The sequence below is a fragment of the Anoplopoma fimbria genome, chromosome 4, assembly GCF_027596085.1.
Source record: "Anoplopoma fimbria isolate UVic2021 breed Golden Eagle Sablefish chromosome 4, Afim_UVic_2022, whole genome shotgun sequence".
NCBI lineage: Eukaryota > Metazoa > Chordata > Actinopteri > Perciformes > Anoplopomatidae > Anoplopoma > Anoplopoma fimbria.
The window spans coordinates 12,519,720-12,540,218 of record NC_072452.1 but is presented as its reverse complement, the minus strand read 5'-3'; the positions used below and the strand labels follow the sequence as shown (position 1 = coordinate 12,540,218).

The 20,499-nt window shown below is 41.0% G+C and overlaps 1 protein-coding gene across 2 annotated transcripts in view; it reads left to right on the top strand.

Annotated features, from left to right (window-relative positions):
• The window catches only part of spock1 (SPARC (osteonectin), cwcv and kazal like domains proteoglycan 1), an 88,697-nt gene that overhangs the window by 56,010 nt on the left and 12,188 nt on the right, over nucleotides 1–20,499 (top strand). For both annotated transcript variants that reach the window (XM_054597642.1, XM_054597643.1), the window contains exons 5-7: nucleotides 10,286–10,400; nucleotides 13,340–13,472; nucleotides 16,524–16,644. In XM_054597642.1, the coding sequence (XP_054453617.1) occupies nucleotides 10,286–10,400; nucleotides 13,340–13,472; nucleotides 16,524–16,644 (369 nt within the window). The remainder of the gene's footprint in view (nucleotides 1–10,285; nucleotides 10,401–13,339; nucleotides 13,473–16,523; nucleotides 16,645–20,499) is intronic.

The window sequence follows — 20,499 nt, the reverse complement described above, 5'->3', positions numbered from 1 at the left end:
TATTAATCAGAAAATAGACGAGTTACAGTGATTCATAATTAGCCAAATAAAACAATTTACTCATATGGATTAATTAATCCCTCCACCATGTACTCTGTGTCATGGTGAAAAACACAAGGCTGATACACCTTGGGATGTAACACGGCTCTCCACTTACCTGAACTTTTCGCCATTGAATGCTCATAAAACCTGGTGGAAGCCACGACAAGGCTCCAGACTACTGCTGAAATCAGTATATGAGTTGGCAAATGGAAAACTAAATGCGGAACCGATTGGTAAATCAAATGCAAATTAAAATGAGACTGATGCACACATTGTGTTCGGTTCGTTAGGTAATTACAAAACCAATTACACATGTTTTGATCTATTTCAATGGGAGATAAGCTTCATGGTAACGTACAGTAATCCACAGTATCAAAGCCTATATGAATCTACAAAAAGAGCTGCAGTCATATTGTGCTGCTGTGAGATTCAGCCTGAATAAATAGCGTTGCTTTCCCTGAGCATCTTCAAGTACAGGAGTCAGTCCAAACACAGATGTTGTGGTCTGTGGTGAAGGTTGTTTTTTTTCAAGTTTCTCTTGTTATCGGCTCTGATTAAACAGTTACAACATCGTAGCGCTACGTGTCTTTCAGTTTTCAGGGAATTATGTTATCTTATATAGAGCTGCCATTCAGAGATTCAAATATTTAAATTGAAGCACATGCTCTAATTAAGAGATCTTTTGTTGTACATGACAGGGAGTAAGTTGGGAAAGCCAGAAATGTCATTAGCTCATGTCGAAACGGAGTGAGTCACTGGTGTTGAGCCCAAATGTGCTAAACAAACCTTACTCATTTCCCCCTTTAGATGGAACTAAATGTGAGCTTTTCAATCACATATAGTATAATTTCACTCTCCACTCTTCCCTTGTATGCGGTGTGGTGTAGGAGTCTTGCTGAGGGCATAAAGTATTCAGATCAGCACACGGGCGCTCAGTTACAAAACGTGTCAAGAAAGCTGAGATTGAAAAGGGTTTTTAAACTAGATAAAATGAATATAGTCTGGTATTTCTCCTATTTATAACTTTATTACACGCTTTAGGTAAAGCGTGATATAATGGATATGCAGACCTTTGGTTTGTCATATTTGTTTGTAGAGTTTGTTGAGTCAGTAAATATGCTCATTTTTGAGTGGATAATAACAGCAGAGGAGAGTAAATGAAGGTACAGCAGAGGAGATTCAAGGCTCTGATACTCATTCTCATGCATGCTCTCTCTCTCCCTCTCATGCACACACAAAGACACACACACACACACACACACACACCCATCAGCTTTAGATTAATGAATGCCTCAGTCGAGGGCAGTGCAAAAACATGTAATTATCCGTGACACTGAAGGTGAGACAAGAGGCCAGCTCTGTCATCCACCTGTGCATGTGTGTGTGTGTGTGTGTGTGTGTGTGTGTGTGTGTGTGTGTGTGTGTGTGTGTGTGTGTGTGTGTGTGTGTGTGTGTGTGTGTGTGTGTGTGTGTGTGTATGAGAGGACAGAGGAAGAAGAGGAAGAGACAATGTCAATGAGACAAAGAATCAGGCTGTGAGTCAAGCGTGTGGTTCTTCATTGTGACCTCTCCTGAATTTGACTAAAGGTCAAACTGACAAATACTCCTTGTCTGGCAGCAACAAATGGTCAGTTAAGAAAGAAAGAAAGAAAGAAAGAAAGAAAGAAAGAAAGAAAGAAAGAAAGAAAGAAAGAAAGAAAGAAAGAAAAAAGACCACTAGACATCGCGCAAGTGCAAAATAAAAATCATGAATGAATAAAATAAAAGCTTTCCGTCCTGCACAGCTGCAGGCCATTCACTTCTAACCCTAACATGAACAACTAGACAAAAATCCAGTAGTTTAAATCGATCAGAGGAAAGTAACAGAAAGAGGTGAAGGTTCTGGTGAGTCAGAGGCTAACAAACACACACAGTAACTCTCCCACACACACAGTCAGTGTGTCCATTGTTAGTTAGCTTGCGGCAAACTTCTGGACAAGGTACATAGGAAGTTTGGGACAAATAAACACAGACTGCACAAACCCTGCAGCATATTCACACGAATGAGGTGTGAATCACAGCTTCAGCCTTGTTAAAAAACATGGACTCTTGAATTTACCCATACACACAGTGATTTGAGCAAAAAGCTGGGTGAGATTTTACCATAGGAGACCGAAATGATTGTTGAACTTCAGGTAGCTCAAAAGATAACATGTTCTGAATTGAATCACTTTGTATACCACATACGCCGGACTGCTTGCCACAATAAAGACCTCACAGCCTGGTTTAACTGGCTGTTATCAGGAGCTCGTTGCTCGTTTCTGCTGACTGTTCTTTTTTTGTGAGGACGGACACAGTTAGAGGCTCCAGTAGCAGTCATTGTGTTTCTCTGAGTGTGTGCCTGTTCCCTCCAAACAAGCCTATTTCATGCATATTCTATTTTACTTTATGCTCTCTCTTGTTGTTTTCCATGATGATTAGAATTATAAACACACTTCAAGCGGAACAGTTTATGTACAACTTTCTTTACACTGTATTAATTACCCGCTTCCACCTTATGTGCGTGCACACGTTGTCCTGAAATGCATCTTTGCTCCTTCGCTCTGAAGCTTTCTTCAAAGGCTTTTTTGATTATGTGCTTTCATACTGTTCCTTTAAAAAATGCTTTGCTGCCAGCAGCAGCTTCACAAACATATACTCTCAGGGCTCTTCACAATAAAGTGTGTGTGTGTGTGTGTGTGTGTGTGTGTGTGTGTGTGTGTGTGTGTGTGTGTGTGTGTGTGTGTGTGTGTGTGTGTGTGTGTGTGTGTGTGTGTGCATGTGCTGTTGTGTGCATTTGCTGTAGTGTGGCAGTGATGAATATTCAGTTTGTAAGCGATAGTCAATAGTCTTTCTCCCTATCCAGATATTTTTCACCCGTAAGCCACTGTGGCTTCTTCTCTGACATTCAAACTGATGCAGCCTGTTTATCTTCTCTGTTTCAGTTACATCCACAATAATATGATTTTCTCATGTTTTCAATAATTAATTTTATGGATGGTGAACCCGTTCTATCACTGCGTCCTCCCGAGGCCCTCTCTGCGCTTTCATCCCTCCATCATTCCTCGCTGTCATCCATCGCGTCAGTGCCTCTCGTAGGCCAAACAGTCAGACTCTGAGGAACGTTCAAAGCAGAGAGAGAAGGGGGGTTTTCTTCCTGATCTGTTTGTCTTTCTGTTCTCCCTCTCTCTCTTTCTTTATCTCCATTTTTTCTTTGTAGCCTCCCAGGTGAAAGAGAAGAAACACCTTTTTAATTAGTTTATCAAAGCCTGAAAGTGATTCTCATTTTTTTTCTAGTAACAGTCAGGAATTTATCCTCTGGGAATGATTGTTGGATCTCTTGTTTTATTAATTTCAAACGTGTTTATTTTACTTGCTATTAGAAACAGTGTCTGTGCAGAGCAATGGAGCACAGTGTCGATAAAGGAGCACACACACACCCATACACACAGATTACAAAAACACCCCGTTGACCCATGTCCAGCTCAGCAGCAATTAATTTGAGGTCACCCTCTTCCCTCTGACAGGGTTTGTTGGCGATGTGGTCTCCTCTATTGGACTCTGACTATCTTTATTATCCAATCACTGCATTCCATTCTGGCCTACGTCCAGTATTAGAGGACACAGGAAGAGTGTTTTATCTTACCCTTCTCTTCTCTAGACACTTTTTTCTCATCAGGGAACATTAAGGGTGAAAGAAAGAGGGAGAACAATTCTTGAGGAGACAAAAAAGTGGATGAATAGGGCAATTTACTGTCAACTTTAATTGTCATAAAATGTTACATCTTCAAGTATAAAGTGCATTGCTGTAATTAAATGGCTGGGAGTTATGTTCAGGGTTGGATCATCCAGGAACTTTTTAAAAGAGGACTTGTGCACATAGTAGACTATAAACTGCCATTGAGAGCAGCTTGCCTTAATGAATATCAGTGCAACGATACAGCAACACTGACACACTAATGCAATTAAAAGTGATTCAGTTACTGTAGACTGATTCTACATTTTCCCTGTGAAAGAATGGATCAAAACCATGACCTTGTGGATCGCAAAGTAATGCACGCTGAAATTCCCCCACAATATCCAATTGAGAGATTTAAACAAAGGATGTAAAAAAGCCCTGATTGTAATTTAATGACAAAAATACAACTTTCAGTCTTCACTACAAATTCCCTCATTAGTCAAAGGGATTATAAACATTTTGTTGGACATGCAGTCTAACATATGTGTTGAAAAACTAAACATGGGTTTTTTGTGAGACTGTCAGGTCAAGTGTGTAAATCAGTCAATCTGCCATGAAGAAGAATTGTCGTGCCAAAATCAAAAATCCAGTTTTTAAAAGTGTGACATCTGCACGAATAAAATAACTGCTGCATCAGAACTAACTACATTGAATTAGATTAGAGGAGAGGAAACAGTATGTTTCCAGCTCTCCTCTTGCTGGCTGTGTTTGCTCTGTGGCTCCCTGAGCTGTGGACATGGAGGGATGGAGGGAAAAAGGGGAGGGATGGAAATCAATATATGGACCTACTTCATCCACAGTTGGGGAAATGGAGGTACAATGTGCTGAAGAGAGCAGTGTAACTGCGGTAATGGCAGGAAGGCAGAACAAGGGCAGAATTATGTGTTTATTGTAACACTGGCACACCTAGACCCACAGAGGAACAAAGCTCTGATTGCTGAGACATAAGTATGATGGTGAGGAGAGCGACTGAGACTTTTATTTATACCATATACCTTCACATATCCCTTATAGATACACACATACACTGTATATGGACATAATTTCACATGAGTTTAATGAGAATGAGTTTGTTCTTCCTGTTCAGCCAGATTAAGTTTTTTGTGTCAGTATTTTTTTTTTTATAAGATGCAGCACCACTTTCGTTTTCAGCGGGGAATATATTTTCTTTTATGTTCTTGCTGTACTCGCTGAGCATGAGCTACCAACCATGAAGTATATTGATTCTCCACCAGTATATAAAAACAGATCTGACCAGATGGTAGCTGGGATGACGCTGTGTTTGCAGCAACAACAGCACTTTCAAAGCCTGCTGCAACACAGCAGTGAAATGTACAACAGCCACGAGGTGTCCATGTCAACAGATTTTAAAAAGTCTGATTGTAAAACTCCCACCAGGCTGCACTGTACAAGGGTATATCAGTCCTACGACAGCTGTCAAATGGTTACAAATACAGATTGTTTGAGAGCTTCATTAACACTTAAAGACACACATAGACCCATCTTTGTTTTTTTAGAGGGAGATAGCAGGTCAACAGGAGATGCCACATAGAAGTGGTGTACATCATCTGAAAGCTGGTAACCTGAAGATGAATTTGAGATGCAGCTCAGCAGTATTTGTCAAGTTGTTCTAGTCATAATTCAGAGATAAAAATGAATTATCAAATTAAAATAGATTGTAAAAGTTTAAAAGGCCTGAGAACATTATGATGGAAGTATATGATGGCCATTCCCATGCTCACATATGTCTCATAAGATGTTTTGAGGTTGATACCATTTGTTTTTTACCATTCGAGAATTGAAAAATGCTCCAAAATCCCTTATTAACACATTAAGACACTAAGACTTGATGAACACCATATAAATATCCATGCTGGGATTTCATATCTACAAGTTTTGACATATGGAGTATTCTGCAAGAGCTGCAATTGATTGGCTGGCGAGCACTTCTTTTGTGAAACTGTTCAGATACGACTTTATTGTCAATAAACCAAGGAAAGCCATAGATCCTCAGAATGCCCACGGTCTTTAGTTTGAGGTTGTAAAGTTTATTGAGGCTGTAATTATCCTAGAGGTCGCAAAAAGTCATTTTATACAGTGATGTCAAGTTTCAAAAAATGGTCTCACTACTTGAAATGGCTCCTATGGGGACTAACATCATCGCACATGAATACAATTTCCATTCACATATCTTGGCCCCTGTGAATACAGCCGTTATTTTCTTTTAGTTATTAAGGCCCTTTTACTGGCAAGCTAGCATGACTTGCAACCCGATACAGCTTCTTAAAGACAATCATGCCAGTCATCATTGGTCGGGGTCACCGGTGATCCTGCAGTTCTCACAGGGTTAAAGAGCATTTTACAACAAATTCACCATTTGGTTAAAATGGTCTCTGACTGGATACATATTTATTTAACGATCTTACACCGTTAAAAAGTGTTTGTATCCAAACAGATGTTTGAAATGACAACCAGAACCAAACTGTGTCAGTTTCAGATATGATAAGTGCAAATGTGCCCGATTTGAATTCAATCTTTGGACATTTCTGTTCACTTGTTAATGATCTGCTGTCGTCTTGTACCCTTGTCACCCTTAGCTACAGCTCTGTCAACTCTTCCATCTGTCTCACCCCTACAGACTGGAAGCCCAGGACTCAGGGGTCATCAGTCAACCTTACATATGAACAAGGACAACGGCCACACAAATTGGTAGTGGTGTCTAAGTGCAGAGCTGTTGTTCCTACTCACAAACAGTAGCTGGAACTTTTTAAAGCACTGCGTTTTCACAGTTTCTCTGTGAAGCAGCGTCTGATGAAGAATCATAATATTTCCTTCATCTTTAAACAGACACATACATATCCTTCACACTTGTACATTTGGCAACATCTTATCAGCAACAGACAACCTTGTTCATTTACATAAATCAATAACATTTTGAAGGCAACAATGTGGGTTTGAGTGTAAAAATGTGTTTTACTTGGCACTTTGGAATGAATGGATATGCAATAGGCCTGTCAATTTGTATTGCTCATGAAAATTGTCTTATTCATACAGACACGGATGAGTATAAAGTCATATTTAAGATTAGAAAGAAGAGGGGAATAATAGGAGGTGAGAGACTCGTCTCGAGGAAAGTGAAAGAGAGGTGACGAGAGTGTGCTGCAGTGCTTCTGCATTACAATTGATTGTCTGGTTTAACCGCCAATGCTGCTCACTCGAGCTTTAAATAGATGGTTAAAACTCTCTTTTACCCTACACTCTTCCATTTGCCTCTCTTCCCTGCCTCCTCCTCCCCCTCTTCATCCTAACATTTTCTCTTTTCCTCTCCTCATTTCTTTTCTTTTCTCTGCTTTTTACTTTTTTTCCCTCTCCCCTCTTTGTTTCTCCTCTCCTTAATTTCTCTTTTCTCCTCATTTTTTGCTTCATTCTTTTCCTCCCATCACATCTCTTCACAGATACCTTACATTTTCAAATCACGTCAGCTGAAAACAATTTTACATTCAGAGCGTCATTGTCTCTCCAAATCGCTTTCGCTGTTTATGAGAAAGTTTTATCAGTGTAATCATCAACATGTGGTCTATTCTATACTTGTGTGTGCAGGTGCACAAACTGACTTGCTCATTTGTATGTGTGTGTCTGTTATCCAATTTGTCTGTGAGTTGAGGTCAGGCACTAATCCTAAATTGTCCTCCAGTCCTGTTAACCAGATACGAGCCTCCTTTTTTCCGCCATCCCTCCTCTCCAATCTCCCTTCATCTCTCATTTCCTCCCAGTGATAAAGCAATTTTGCAGCGAAGTGAAAGAAGATGAATTTCCTGCAGCACTGATAGATGGAGGTGAGGACATGTCCCAAATAAGCGGGTGATAGAAACACACAGATCAGTCAGCCCTCAGGAGGAAGTTTGACTTATCATCTCTGTGCATTTTGGTGAATATGAGAGGGCATGCATGCTTGTAATGTGTTTCACAGATTATAAGGAAACAAGTGTGTTACTCAGTTATGACAGATTTGGACAGTGCACTTCCCATGAGACTAATCTGCTAACCTTCCCCATTTTTTATCGGGTGTGTTTGTTCCAAAAGATAAAGGAAGCGCCATATGTTTGAGAACTCCAGATATGTTCAAAGTTATGTTTGTTAAGAGCTTTGTTCATTCTTCGATGGTTGTTGAGATTACAGCCGTACTGCAAGTGGAGACAAGAGAAATGCCATCATGTGTGACGCTCTCTCTCTCTGACTTAACGCTGATAAACCAGCATGTAAACTGCAGCGCAGTGTGTGATCAGGTCTGAAACTAGTTGATGTTCACAGCAGACACCAGCTGTGGCTCAAACACAACCCATTAGGCCCTCTCATTATATAATGTTAGTAGCCACGTGCTAATGATCTGAACATGACACATGGCTTTGATCTGTACAGTCTGTGCTCAGTCTTAATTAACTTTGGATTTGAAATCGTTTTCAGTTTGTTCAATAGGGTGACGGGATGTCGTCACTGCATGTGGCTTTATACCCACTTTGTCTTTGATCTCTTTTCATCAGTTTTTTAGTGTTCACCATGACCACCAGTACAGAGTCCACTCAGACATCCTTTCCTCCTTCTGTGAAAGCAAACAGTTGGGGTCGACATAGTTGCAAGAGCCCGCTTCAATCCTCTCCTCATCTGCCACTTCCCTCACAGTTCCCAGCAATCCATGGCGCAGAGGACGCCCCCAACACCTCTCATCAGCCGTCCTCATATCCACAATCCGAACCCTACAGTAGAGTCTGGGTCTTCGCCCTTCACCAATGGGCTCTAAAAGGGAAATAATTCCCATCAATCGCAGCAAAAACAAAGCCAGTTTCTTTCAACTGTACTCAGCTTCCATTAATAGTCCAGCAACAACAAACACATGCTTCAGACACCATCTACATCCAGGATAGTCACACATGACATCACAGCACCTCCACCCACTTCGGGGCCACAGCCAGCATCCGTTTCCCATGTGTCTGCTCCCTCTGGGCTCCCTCTGTGGAGCAGCCACAGCTGACCTTTCACAGCTTATTTCATCATTCTTTTCATCCCTGTGTTCACAGGCTTCACAACATCCCCATGCACACACAGCATTGCATACTCCCATCCATTCCCTCAGCTGTAAACATCAATATGGCCTCTGCTCCTCCCAATATTTCTCAGTCAACACAGCAACCCAAGAGTCCCACCCAACAACTCCAGGGGCCCTACCACAGTCTCCTTCTCGCCTCCTCCTTCATGTCCTACAAGTCGATACTTTTTCACTTCCCTATCAAATGCCACCCCTATCATTCCCAAGTACCCAAATGTTTTTGACATCACCATTCATACTTCTGACTCTCTCAGATGCTACATTTTGCGTCTACATTTTACATTCATATTTACCTATCTAGGGGTTCAATGAATAGTCAATCTAGTCGACGAAAAACGATGAAAAAACCAGTTGCCAATGATTTGTTCATCGTTGCATGATAATGGTGGTGACAACCATCACCTAAAACCTTCAAAGTGTCTGAGAATTTCAATCCAATCCAGACTGTATCTATGTGATTTAAACAGCTGTCTGCGTTTGGACGTCTCTGTCCGTCTCTGCCGTTCGTCAGCAGCAGCTCCTGGGGAGCTGAGTGGTCAGCAGCTGGCTAAACTGCCTTCACCAGGCTGACTGACAGCAGAAATTCACTGGATCGAAATAGTTTTCATGTTGTCTCCATGGGAAGGAATCAACAGTGTTTGTATGTATTGGTTCATTGATTTTATTTCCCTGCCCACCATTGCAAGTGAGTGAACGGAATCTGCCTTTGGTGAAACTCACAGACAGACTGGGAGCCTTAATCAGTCAGTGTAGATAAGTTAAAGGGGTTGCATTCATCCTCAACACCTGATACTTCCTCATTTTATTAAATCCAATTAGTTATGTTGTGGCCCTTGATGGTGAAAAGAAGCTCCCATCTCTCTCTTTTACTTCCATTGTGTCTTTTTCACCTCTTCTGCCTTCTGCTTTTCTTTTGTCTTCTGACTGTCAAATGAAAGTGGGTTTGTGCTGTTAGCCTAGTGTGAAATGACACAATGCTCAGAGTCAATGAGCTGCTTTGATCTTTTGTCACCCTGGACACCAGCCAGCTGTGCCTGGCTGCCACGGCAATAGTGTCACTCGGGAGATTGATTTGGAAGAAGATGAGGTTGACGCTCAGAGAAAATAGTCCTCATTAGTCGGCTCACACTGCGGAAAACTCAACGTTTACTTCATACCTATTACCATTCTTCCTCTCCGTCTTTTTGTCCAACTCATTATTTTTCTTCCTGCTTCAGTTAGTGGAACGTAACAAACTGCCAGGCAGGAAACCAAAAGAAAGGCTTGATGTTTTGCTGCATCTACTTCAGCGCTACATTGTGCTGATTCTCCTGCTGTGCATGTTTCCGCTGACTTATTTTTGCAGCTCAGAGATTAAGTTTAGCCCTGATCTCTCCCCGTAGGTCCAGATGCCACCAAGGACCCCTGTCTGAAGGTGCGCTGCCCTCCTCACAAGCTGTGTGTCAGCCATGACTACCAGACAGCCATCTGCACCAATCACAAGCAGCCAACTCACAGGTAAGAACATTTACATAAGACATTTTAAGGTGTTAACCCCCGGTTTTGTTATCACTGGTACTGTGACTCAGTAGAGGGGCCGTCCACTAATCACTGATACATTGCTCCTCCCATCATAATCCTGGGTGAAATCCTGGGTGGTCAGGAAGGCGACGCTTTGAGTAAAAATAGATGCCACCCAAGCAGCCATGAAGTATCAAGGCGATTAAACAATGTTAAATGTGGAGTCAGCTATTCTAATCCAATACACTTTTTGTCAAATTCATTGAATATCTCCCCAGCTGTCATTTCTGTGTGCAACGCTGAAAACGAAATCCGGTGTTCATACACAGACATGACTACCAAACAAAATGGCTCAGAATGAGTCACACAACACAGCAACACAGGGCGTCCATGCTCGTGCACAAGAGGGGGAAAGCCATGGCTGTATAAAGAAAAAGGCAGTGGGAGCCAGAGGGGTGGTAAATCTTGAGGGTTGCATTTGTTTGGGTGTGGAGTGCATTAATGGACGCTAACTCCACTTTTATATTTTTGGAGCAGTTAAAGAGTTCTGCAAACACAATATTAGGGTTGATTCAGCACCAGCATTATCTACAAAAGTACAACGAAATGGTGAAGTTGTACCTGCTTTGATCCAAGACTTTCTCTTTCATTAAACAGCCTCAGGGCACGTAAGACAAATTGCACCAGCAGAAGCATGCAATGAAGTTACATTTTGCGTTTTTGTGTGTTAACAAGGTCGACGAATACAATTTGCTTCAGTGAGAGACATACATATACATATTCTCAACACCAATTAATTTTAATCAAACTATCTGTTTGCTCTCTGGACTCTGTCAGCACCCAATTTGTTTGTGTTTTCAACCTTGTCATGTCGCCAATTTTTCAGTTTTTCAATTTTTCAGTTCAAGAAGCATTTCCCCCAAAAGACGTTTGATTGTTTTTTAGTCTCATCTTGGGTTTAATTGATTTCCTCAAGTCATTAGCTCCTTCTTGGTTTTAATGCTTTTCTTTGCATTGCATTAATTACAAGTCCTATTTGCTGCATAATTTGTCAAACATTTCACCAACAATCTGTATTTCCCCAAAAGCATCAATCTCTGAAGCTTTGTGTTATGATATTAATTAGGTGCAGTAATTGGCACAAGACCAATGACTTGTCCTCTAAGAGGGACTTTCTAAACTTGGTTGTTTCAAGATGTTTGCGAACAGATGTTGAAAAATGCAATTAATGTAAACTTTGTTTCAGCATGTTTATCTGGGAGATGATTCATTATCATTATTTACTGCTAGAAACATTGACTTTTTGAAGATGCCTCCGGCACTCTTAGGTATTACTGTTGTGTTTACAAAAATCCTCAAATTAATTTAATACTTTACTAAAATAAACAAAAGTCTCAAGCAAGTCTCTGTTCTTGAATTTCATATAGCTGTGCACAGACTAGCTGTGCACAGACTTCATCATCCGGCTATAATTAAAAAAAGATGATGGATCCCTGCAGTGTTAATTGGATACACCTTTGTCCTGCTGTGAGGGGGATGTAGTACCGTCAAATCAGAAGCTTTCCAGATTATAGCAACATGGAAACTCTCAGCAGGGGGTTGAAGTCCAGTGGTTTATGGGGGAGGGAGAGATCTATCACTTCATTGTTTCTGTTTGAAGTTAGTATGTCAATAGAACCTCTGTCCATTCATCTCTCTGTAGCCGACTCAGTGAATCATTTTCATACATGCGCTAAATTTCCTAGCCAATCCTGTCTCGCTCTTCCATTCACACTAATGACTGAATTAATGCAACAAGTACTTGAAAGGAGAGGGGGAGATGCAAGGGATTTAATGGGGGGGGGCTAATCAGGGGAAATATCTCAATCATTAACCTACAAGTTTCATTGTGCTTCCATCTTACATAATCGGCAAGCACTGTTGTACTTATCAAGGCAGAGTGCATGCTTAATCTGCTGTAGACACATGAATGTTGTAGTTTTACAGAGCATAGGTGTCTCTAAAGGGACTGCCTGATTCAGTTAATTCTCTTTATATACAAAAAGTATATATGTATTTTTATTTTGAAAAAAAAAAGACTTTAAAAAGGAACATATTCTGTTCAATCTTTGTTTTGTCAAAATGACCAGAAGCAGTGGTCCAAACTGTCAGTGTAGAGTAATAGTCCACTGTTGGTCATATAGGAATACGTGTGTGTCTGTGTGTTGGTATGTGTGTGTGTGTGTGTGTGTGTGTGTGTGTGTGTGTGTGTGTGTGTGTGTGTGTGTGCGTGTGCGTGTGCTCAAGATGTGTCATTCGCCAATCGAGCAGTCGTGAATAAATCAATATTCAGCAGTAAACGAGACAGCATGTGGGAGTTTTTTAGATTTAGCTTTTAGAGCGTAGATGTGAAAAAGTTTTTTTTTACTTTGGATTCTCCACCTGGTCACTTCAATAGTGGATGTTCACTTTGCATCACTTGTTGTCAACACATTAGTTTCTCTCTAAAGAGTCTGTCTGGCTCTAATTCCATCTGTGCTCGATGGATCAGGAGGCAGTAGGGTGTTCAGTGAGACCACTTAGATAGAAAATTACTGGGAGATTTTGATCAAACGCAATTACGCTCGTTATTGAAAATGACTCGATGAAGCAATCAGGGTTCACTCTGCTTCAGCTGACCTTGACAACCAGAAACACTTTTCAAACTTTCTGCTTAATAGAAAACTGCTCCTGTTAGATACAATTCCTGCCTCTAAAGTTATTACTGCACTTCAATTTTCTCCCACAGTAATGTTAATGTTAAAATGCAAATATATAGCCTAGACTAGAAGCTTTTGGCTATTATGGTTTGTTTTATTTTTTCATGTAAGTATAGGAGATCTGATATTTGTTTTACTGAGTAATGTCAAAATTCTGATTCATGACTAACTGACTCTAAATTTGTCTATATCTCTCAGTGTGAAACCCAGGAAAGGTGGTGCAGGCCACAAGCACAGGCCTGAAGCAGTTGCTCATGGGAAATGTAGGATCTGCTCGGGGCTCCAGTCAAATCCTGTGTGTGGATCTGATGGACACACCTACTCCTCCAGGGTGAGACATTCCTTTCTTTTTTTTTTATATCTCTTTGAGTTTCACACTCTTCTGCTGCTCTCTGTTTACTTTTCTAAAGAGTCTTAATTTTCTTTTTTTCTCAGTTATTCCACTAAATAGTCTTATGTCAATAATTCAGCTTGTTTTCAACCATAAAAACAAGGACAGTATTGCTTCAAACCATACAACAGCCCTTAAAGAGCCACTGAATAACTTTTTCACTCTGCTTGCCTGTCTTTCTCCTGCCTCATCTTCTCTTCCTGCTGTCTTATTTTATCGCACTGGCTCCTGTCCTCCTCCACTGTGTTGATTTCAGCTGTACGTTTCTGTTATGCAAATGACTTGGAACAGGGTCAGCCATCAGATGTCTTTCCAGCAGGAATGAAACAATCATCTTGGGACAATTCGGAAAAGCTTTGCAACCTCCATCTTCTCATCTGACTCTAGCCCGATTTCCAGCTGCTAACCTCCGCTCATAAACTCATTCTCAGCTACATAAAATGACGCATAGCCTCAAACTCACAATGTCACGATAGAGGAGAAAGGAAAGCCAGGAGGGAAATGAGCAGAGGAAGCTAAGACTGAGGAGTTGAAGAGGAAAAAGTAGGTGGCTGGAAAAAAAAAGCCTAAAGAAGTGAAGCATTGTGGGTCTGTCCTTGGTTTAGCAGACTTTGGACTCTTATTGACATCCACAATCATATTTTTTTTGGTTGCAAGGGGTGAAGTACAATTCAATACAAAAGAGCCTCAAACAAATGTACATCATAGTCTTGAATCATTTGAGCTGAATTAAAGTTTTTGTGACAGGAATATTGCCAAAGTATGGCGAGCTATGAGCTTTGAGGACATCTGCACACTGTTGTCTCTTGGTCATTGTTATTTTTTAATTGCAGAGACAGTAGTGTCCGAGGAGACATAATCGATAAAAGCAAACCTTTGAGACGAGAATTACAACGGTGGTCATGTTTTCTTTGCAGGGGAGGTTTGATATCCATCCACACATCATCCGTATTTATCAGCTCAGCTCTGCATGAAATGAATGGACTCCCAGTCATATGGTGGTCATGCTGTTTTCTGTTTAATTTTTAAGCTTAACCCTCCAACCCAGAACTATGAAACAATGTGTTGACTGGGATATTCAATGGCTAGTGTATGAGGAAGTCAGGACACAGGCTCTCTAATGACCTATGTGCCTGAAGCTGTGCTGAGCAGGAGAAGTATTGAAGGAGAAACAGGAGGAGGAACAAAAGGGAAGTGGGAGGGCTGGGAAATCCCTCTGGTCGCTGCGGTAATTTAGTTGGAGGGGTTCAGTTAGCTGGTGGAGTGATGGGTCCCTGTGGCCCAACCTAAACTCTGCTCACCAGTGAGCTGCTGGTCTCAAGCTTATTCATGTTTTATTATTGCATTACATGCCTCCCTCATTGTTACCGCACACACACACTCAATATCCTATTAAGAGGACAGTGCTCTTATCTCCTGAGAGGCTTCAGCCCACTAAGTTTAGTCCATTACTTCCCTCCTCTTAAATCATCCTCTCCTCTCCTCTCCTCTCCTCTCCTCTCCTCTCCTCTCCTCTCCCCCCCTCTCCCCTCCCCACCCCCTTTACCCCACCGACTGAGGTGTTAAAACACTGTTTCATCAAAACCACATTAACCCCTGGAGAGAGACATACAGAAAAGAAAGATTCATGGGGCCCCTCAGTGTGCTGACAGTGACTCCGGGAGGTCGTCCATTTCCTGGGCTTTCTCTCTCTCTGTCTCTCTCTCTCTCTCTCTCTCTCTTTCTGTCCCTCCCCAGACGGCTGATTCAATATGTTGGGAACAGGACATAGCGCTGTTCCTTTGTCAACAAATTTCATTAAGCAACATTAGCAGCGCTATCAAAGAGGCGACGGCGAGGAAATTATGGATTTGAATTACATCATAGGAAATGAAAGTGCTGCAGGATACGGCTGAGCTCGTGTGTGATGCACGATATGTGTATAGATGTTTATGCACAGTCATGGGCTCACCCTGACAAAACCTGTTGTCATCATCTCGCAAACAGAATTTACATAACTCATTTCAGTTTTCATTATTCCTCTTGGAAGGATCTTGTAATTTGATTTTTTTCCCCCCAACTAGTCCAAACAATTTCTTACCCCTCACTTACCTGAAATTAGATTTATACTGTTAGATTACATTCTAAAGTAGTCCATCTAGCTTTTTTGCATTGAATTAGGTTTGTACTGCAGTGAATAATAGAATGTCGCTGGGCATCTCTTTGTCTAATGGTGTGTCTACATGGCTGCCTAATGGACACATCTGTTCATCGAAGACAAATGACCAATCCTGATTCAGCAAATCTTTCCCTTAACCAGCTCAACAAAGAAAGTTTGAAATTCAAAGTTCTTTTTTGGTTGTAATTTGAAAACAGTTTAACATACTGATACATCCTGTAAATGAAGTGTCCAGATGTCATGATTCTTCCTTATCTGTGCTATAGGGTTATTTTTTATAACGTGGTCCTGCACTTATAAATTTAAATATGTCATAGTCGGTGCAGCAGTTGGCCCAAAATATCCTGACTTTCAGTGTCAAGTTCCAATAACAGTGAAGCCTACACCTCCATGATGCAACTCAATAGTACCTATGAGTAAGACGTTCAATTCCTGGTTATGGTCCATGTCTTCTAATGCATATTGTTGGTCTGCATGAAGTAGTTGTGTTAGGCCTGGTGCAAGATAATAGATTCAACAAAGAACAAAAAGGCAACATTTTGATAAGGAGTTCCTGGTGGAAACATTTCCTTTTGCAACTCCAATAAAGTGTCCCATGCACTCCATTTTTCTAATTTCCAATTCCATGACAATCAAGATGATGATCTCATCTTGATTGTTTTCTTAGACTTTAGAGCTCCTCCAGAGCCAAAGAGGACATAATACAACTGTTTTTACAGACCTATCACTTCCTCAGTCTTTATGTGTCTATATGTGGGGTTCCCAGACCTGTATAGTCCCAGAGTATCTCAAACAAAGCCTCTACTTATCATGTTTATGTTCTTTTTTCACAGTGTAAGTTGGAGTTCCAGAGCTGCCTGTCTGGGAAGACGATCTCAGTAAAATGTGACGGGCTGTGTCCCTGTCTGCCTGGTCAGGAGCTCAGCAGACCACCACATAAGACTGAAAGAGCTGGTGAGTAATGCGAGTCTATCTTCATGTTAATAAATAGTAACTCAGTAACTTTTCTTTCAGATAGCTAGCTAGCTCTCTCGGTGTCCTTCTGATTACACACACACAGATGTTTATGGATTTAAGTCAAATTACTGGTCATTTATGCTGTTACATAGTTAGTCCTCTTCTCCACGTCCATTTCATCTGTTGTTAGCTCGTCAATCACTTGGGTGGATTCATTAAGTAAACATACAAACTTTCACTGGTAATCCCTCAAATTGTTCCATTCCTTTCCTGTCACCTCTCCTTTTACTCATGTTTTTTTCTTCCCCTCCCATCCCACCAGCCCCCACCCCACCCGTTTTCTGACAGCTACAGGGAGCAGTGATGGAGTGAGTGTGTGTGTCTTATTGTTTGTCATGAAAATAGGATTTCGGTAGATGAATGGAGAGATTGTGGAGGAGAAATGCAATCTAAAGGAAAGCAGCACAGAAAATAATGGATTGTTATTGTAACAGGCTTCCTTCCCTCCCAGATGGGCGAGCAGTAGGGTGGTTTAACTTTGTGTGCTTGAGTGTGTTGTGAGTCTATCTACCTATCCATCTATCTATCTGGTTGGAATATTAAATATTTGAATAAACGCACACATATTCGGCCCTCATAGGTCTTTTATAATCCCTATTTGATTAGGAAGCATTTATAAGAATACAGAGGTTCATCAGGCACATTCAATACAAAGGAAATGTGTCTGCTAATTAATGACGGCTCCTTCTTTTATCTAATTCTCTCGTTTAAGGCTGAATAATGAAGGGAGCAGAGAGTGATGCTGCGTTTAACCAATTTCACTGCCGCCTAATTAATTCCGCCCCATCTTTGTTCAATAGAAACTATAATTATGTGTTTCGTCTGCTATAAGCTTGACTCTGGGAGTGAACAGTTTGTCTGAAGAGAAAGATAATCTATTTCCAGATCTTGGACAACGTGCAGCATTACACTTTTTACTATCTGACTCTCGACTTTGAATCTTTTCTAAGTTTTCAGTTTAAACTTTCCTCTTTTCCCGATTTCCTCTCTCTCTGGATCTTGTTCTCATGAATGTCTCTGTGCTTTCAGTACAGTCTGTGCTCAGACCATCAGTGAGATAGAAGGTCCAAATGTTTGTGCATTCAGAGATAGTAGGGATGATAGAATCTCTCATTAGATCAGCAACACAAAATGGTAAGCAGATGGAGATGGCAGTAGATGAGGAAAACACACACACACTGTGTGTGTGTGTGTGTGTGTGTGTGTGTGTGTGTGTGTGTGTGTGTGTGTGTGTGTGTGTGTGTGTGTGTGTGTGTGTGTGTGTGTGTGTGTGTGTGTCAGGTTGTGTTCCTATGGTAACAGCCAAAAGATTGCAACAGTTTGGTATGTGCGATCACTCCTCTATGTTTACTGATAAACACAGGTTCAAACTGGTCTGCACATTCAAAGCAGACTGGTTAATACTATCTCTGTTCACACATCATCAGAGTTTGAAGACGGTTTCATTTGCAACACTTTTACAGTAAATGGGGTTGTTTTCATGCCACAGCAGTGGTTTGATGCAATTTGGCCTTTACACTGGATATTCAGAATATCAGATGGTTTGGACAATATGTAAACATGTAAACTTTAGCAATTGAACAATAGCTTTTTTAACTATATATTGATATCTTGAGAATAAATATACTCTAGTGTGTGTGTGTGTGTGTGTGTGTGTGTGTGTGTGTGTGTGTGTGTGTGTGTGTGTGTGTGTGTGTAATTGTGAAAGCTCATCTGTGTGGAGGGCAGATGAGGTAAGTGTCATCGTGAGTTGACTTCAGGAGAAATAAGCTAGACAAGCAGAGCAAATCTAATTAAAGTGGCACTGGGCTGATTAAATAAAGCAAAAGTAATCATATAGAGGTAGTTTGTCACACATCCATATATAGCATATTTTGTCATATGCTCGCAGCAGAGGCTTTGCTGAGCTAACTGAGCTCTGATATTTGCACACACATTATGATCCGTGGTACTCTTGTGTTTTGATTGTGAAGCACATTCATATCACTGGAATCACAGAACAAGATATTACAGTTATTAAGGCACAAGAAGATGAAATGCCAATATGTTTTTCTAATCCGTGGTGGTTTAAGCATCACTGAATCACACATGGCAGGAAGAACCCGCAGCTCAGTTAAACTAACCAGTGAAGACAGCAGCAGGTCGTTAGTCTGATTGAAAACACCTGTTTTGACTCCACTGATTAAGGTGTGTTCAAGGCTGGGTTGGAAATCAAACCCTCAATCACTCTAGTCTTTATTAAACAGACCCTCATTAGTTTACTTTGTAGTGAGAGGCAAATAAGGATTTTGGACACTTATTAATTTCTCATGAGGACTCATGAGCAGACAGTCCCAAAGAACACTTTACAGTCTTAACTAGCAGAGGTTCGGTACACAGGGTGCAGTCAGTTCATGCCAACAAATCCAAAAACAGGGGCGAGGCAAAAGATAGTCAGGTAAAAGCAGAGTCAAAAACCAGGTAAAGACAAACACAAAGAGAAAATGCTGGACCTCTAGACACAGAGGTACTAAGACGAAGTGGAACACAGAGACTAAATAAACTAGGGAGGTGGAGGGGTAATTGGGAACAGGTGTAGTTGATCAGGGCGGGGAAAAGTAATCAAACTGGCGTTAAACACAAGGGCAGGAAGTGAAGTTACCCAAAAGGAGAGGGAGAGGTTAATGACAAAATAAAACAGGAAACCCCAAAATGACATGACATGTGAAAAACAAGGAAAACATAACTCAGGAAACTGGACAAGGTGTTACAGTTAAAGTAAGTGTGTTCTGCGGTTTGCTGTTTATTTGGAGTGCAGGGTGAATATTGTTTTTTATTTGACGAGGCGGAGAGGAAGGCTTCAAATATACTTTTGGAGTTCCTTTGCCTCAACTGCACTGATAACCTTTATTTTTCACAGTGCCAGTGGGTGTGTTGGGGACTTTTCCCCTCTGTGTTTGTCACTCACATCCCTCCCAAACTCACCCTCCCCACTCTCCCATCTCTATCTGTTGCTCATTTATTTTCTGTGTCAAGCCTCCAATCCATCGATTTAAAGTGTCAGATTAAAGTTCCACCTCCATGTTTGTCTCTCTCACATTTTTCTGCACTTTTATTTATTGCAGGAAATGAGTGTGAGGGATACATCTTTTAATATTGCAAATAGAGTTCAACCCTTTTCCTTAGCTTTTGACATTGGGTCATATTGGCATCAATGGATCCTGCAAAGTCTACAGTATTGAGACTACAAAGACACGAGGCACAAACTGTCTGAACAGAGAGACATTGTCATATTACCAAAGATTACACCAATATTATAGGTTAATTGGATATGTTAATTGATAAATTTGGTTTAATCTTTATTTTAATGACTGATTAAGATCTTAATGATCACATAAACCTGATTTGCTCAGAAAAAATCCATTGGGGCTGTTTGTCTGTTTGTCAGCAAAGGTTAACACATGGACACAAAGGCATTGAGATTTAATTTGATTTGTCATTCATCCCTGAGGCAGCGCTGCTGAGACGCTGAACGTCATCACTCTCTCACATAAAACAAAGACTCGAGCTGACACAAAGCGATCCTGCTGGTGATTGTGTGTTGAGGCTGTTCTGGTAGTCGTCAAAGACATTTTTTTTTAACAATAAAAGTTTATTTTCTCTCAGCTAATGTCAAACAAAGACATTGACAAAACGTCCTAAGAGAACTGTTAGAGGCTCAATGGGCTCCATCCCCTCGCTGAATAAAATTTCTCCCGGCAATTCTGTCTCACAGCTCCATGGAAAGCACACAGGAGGACAGCTTGTGTTCTC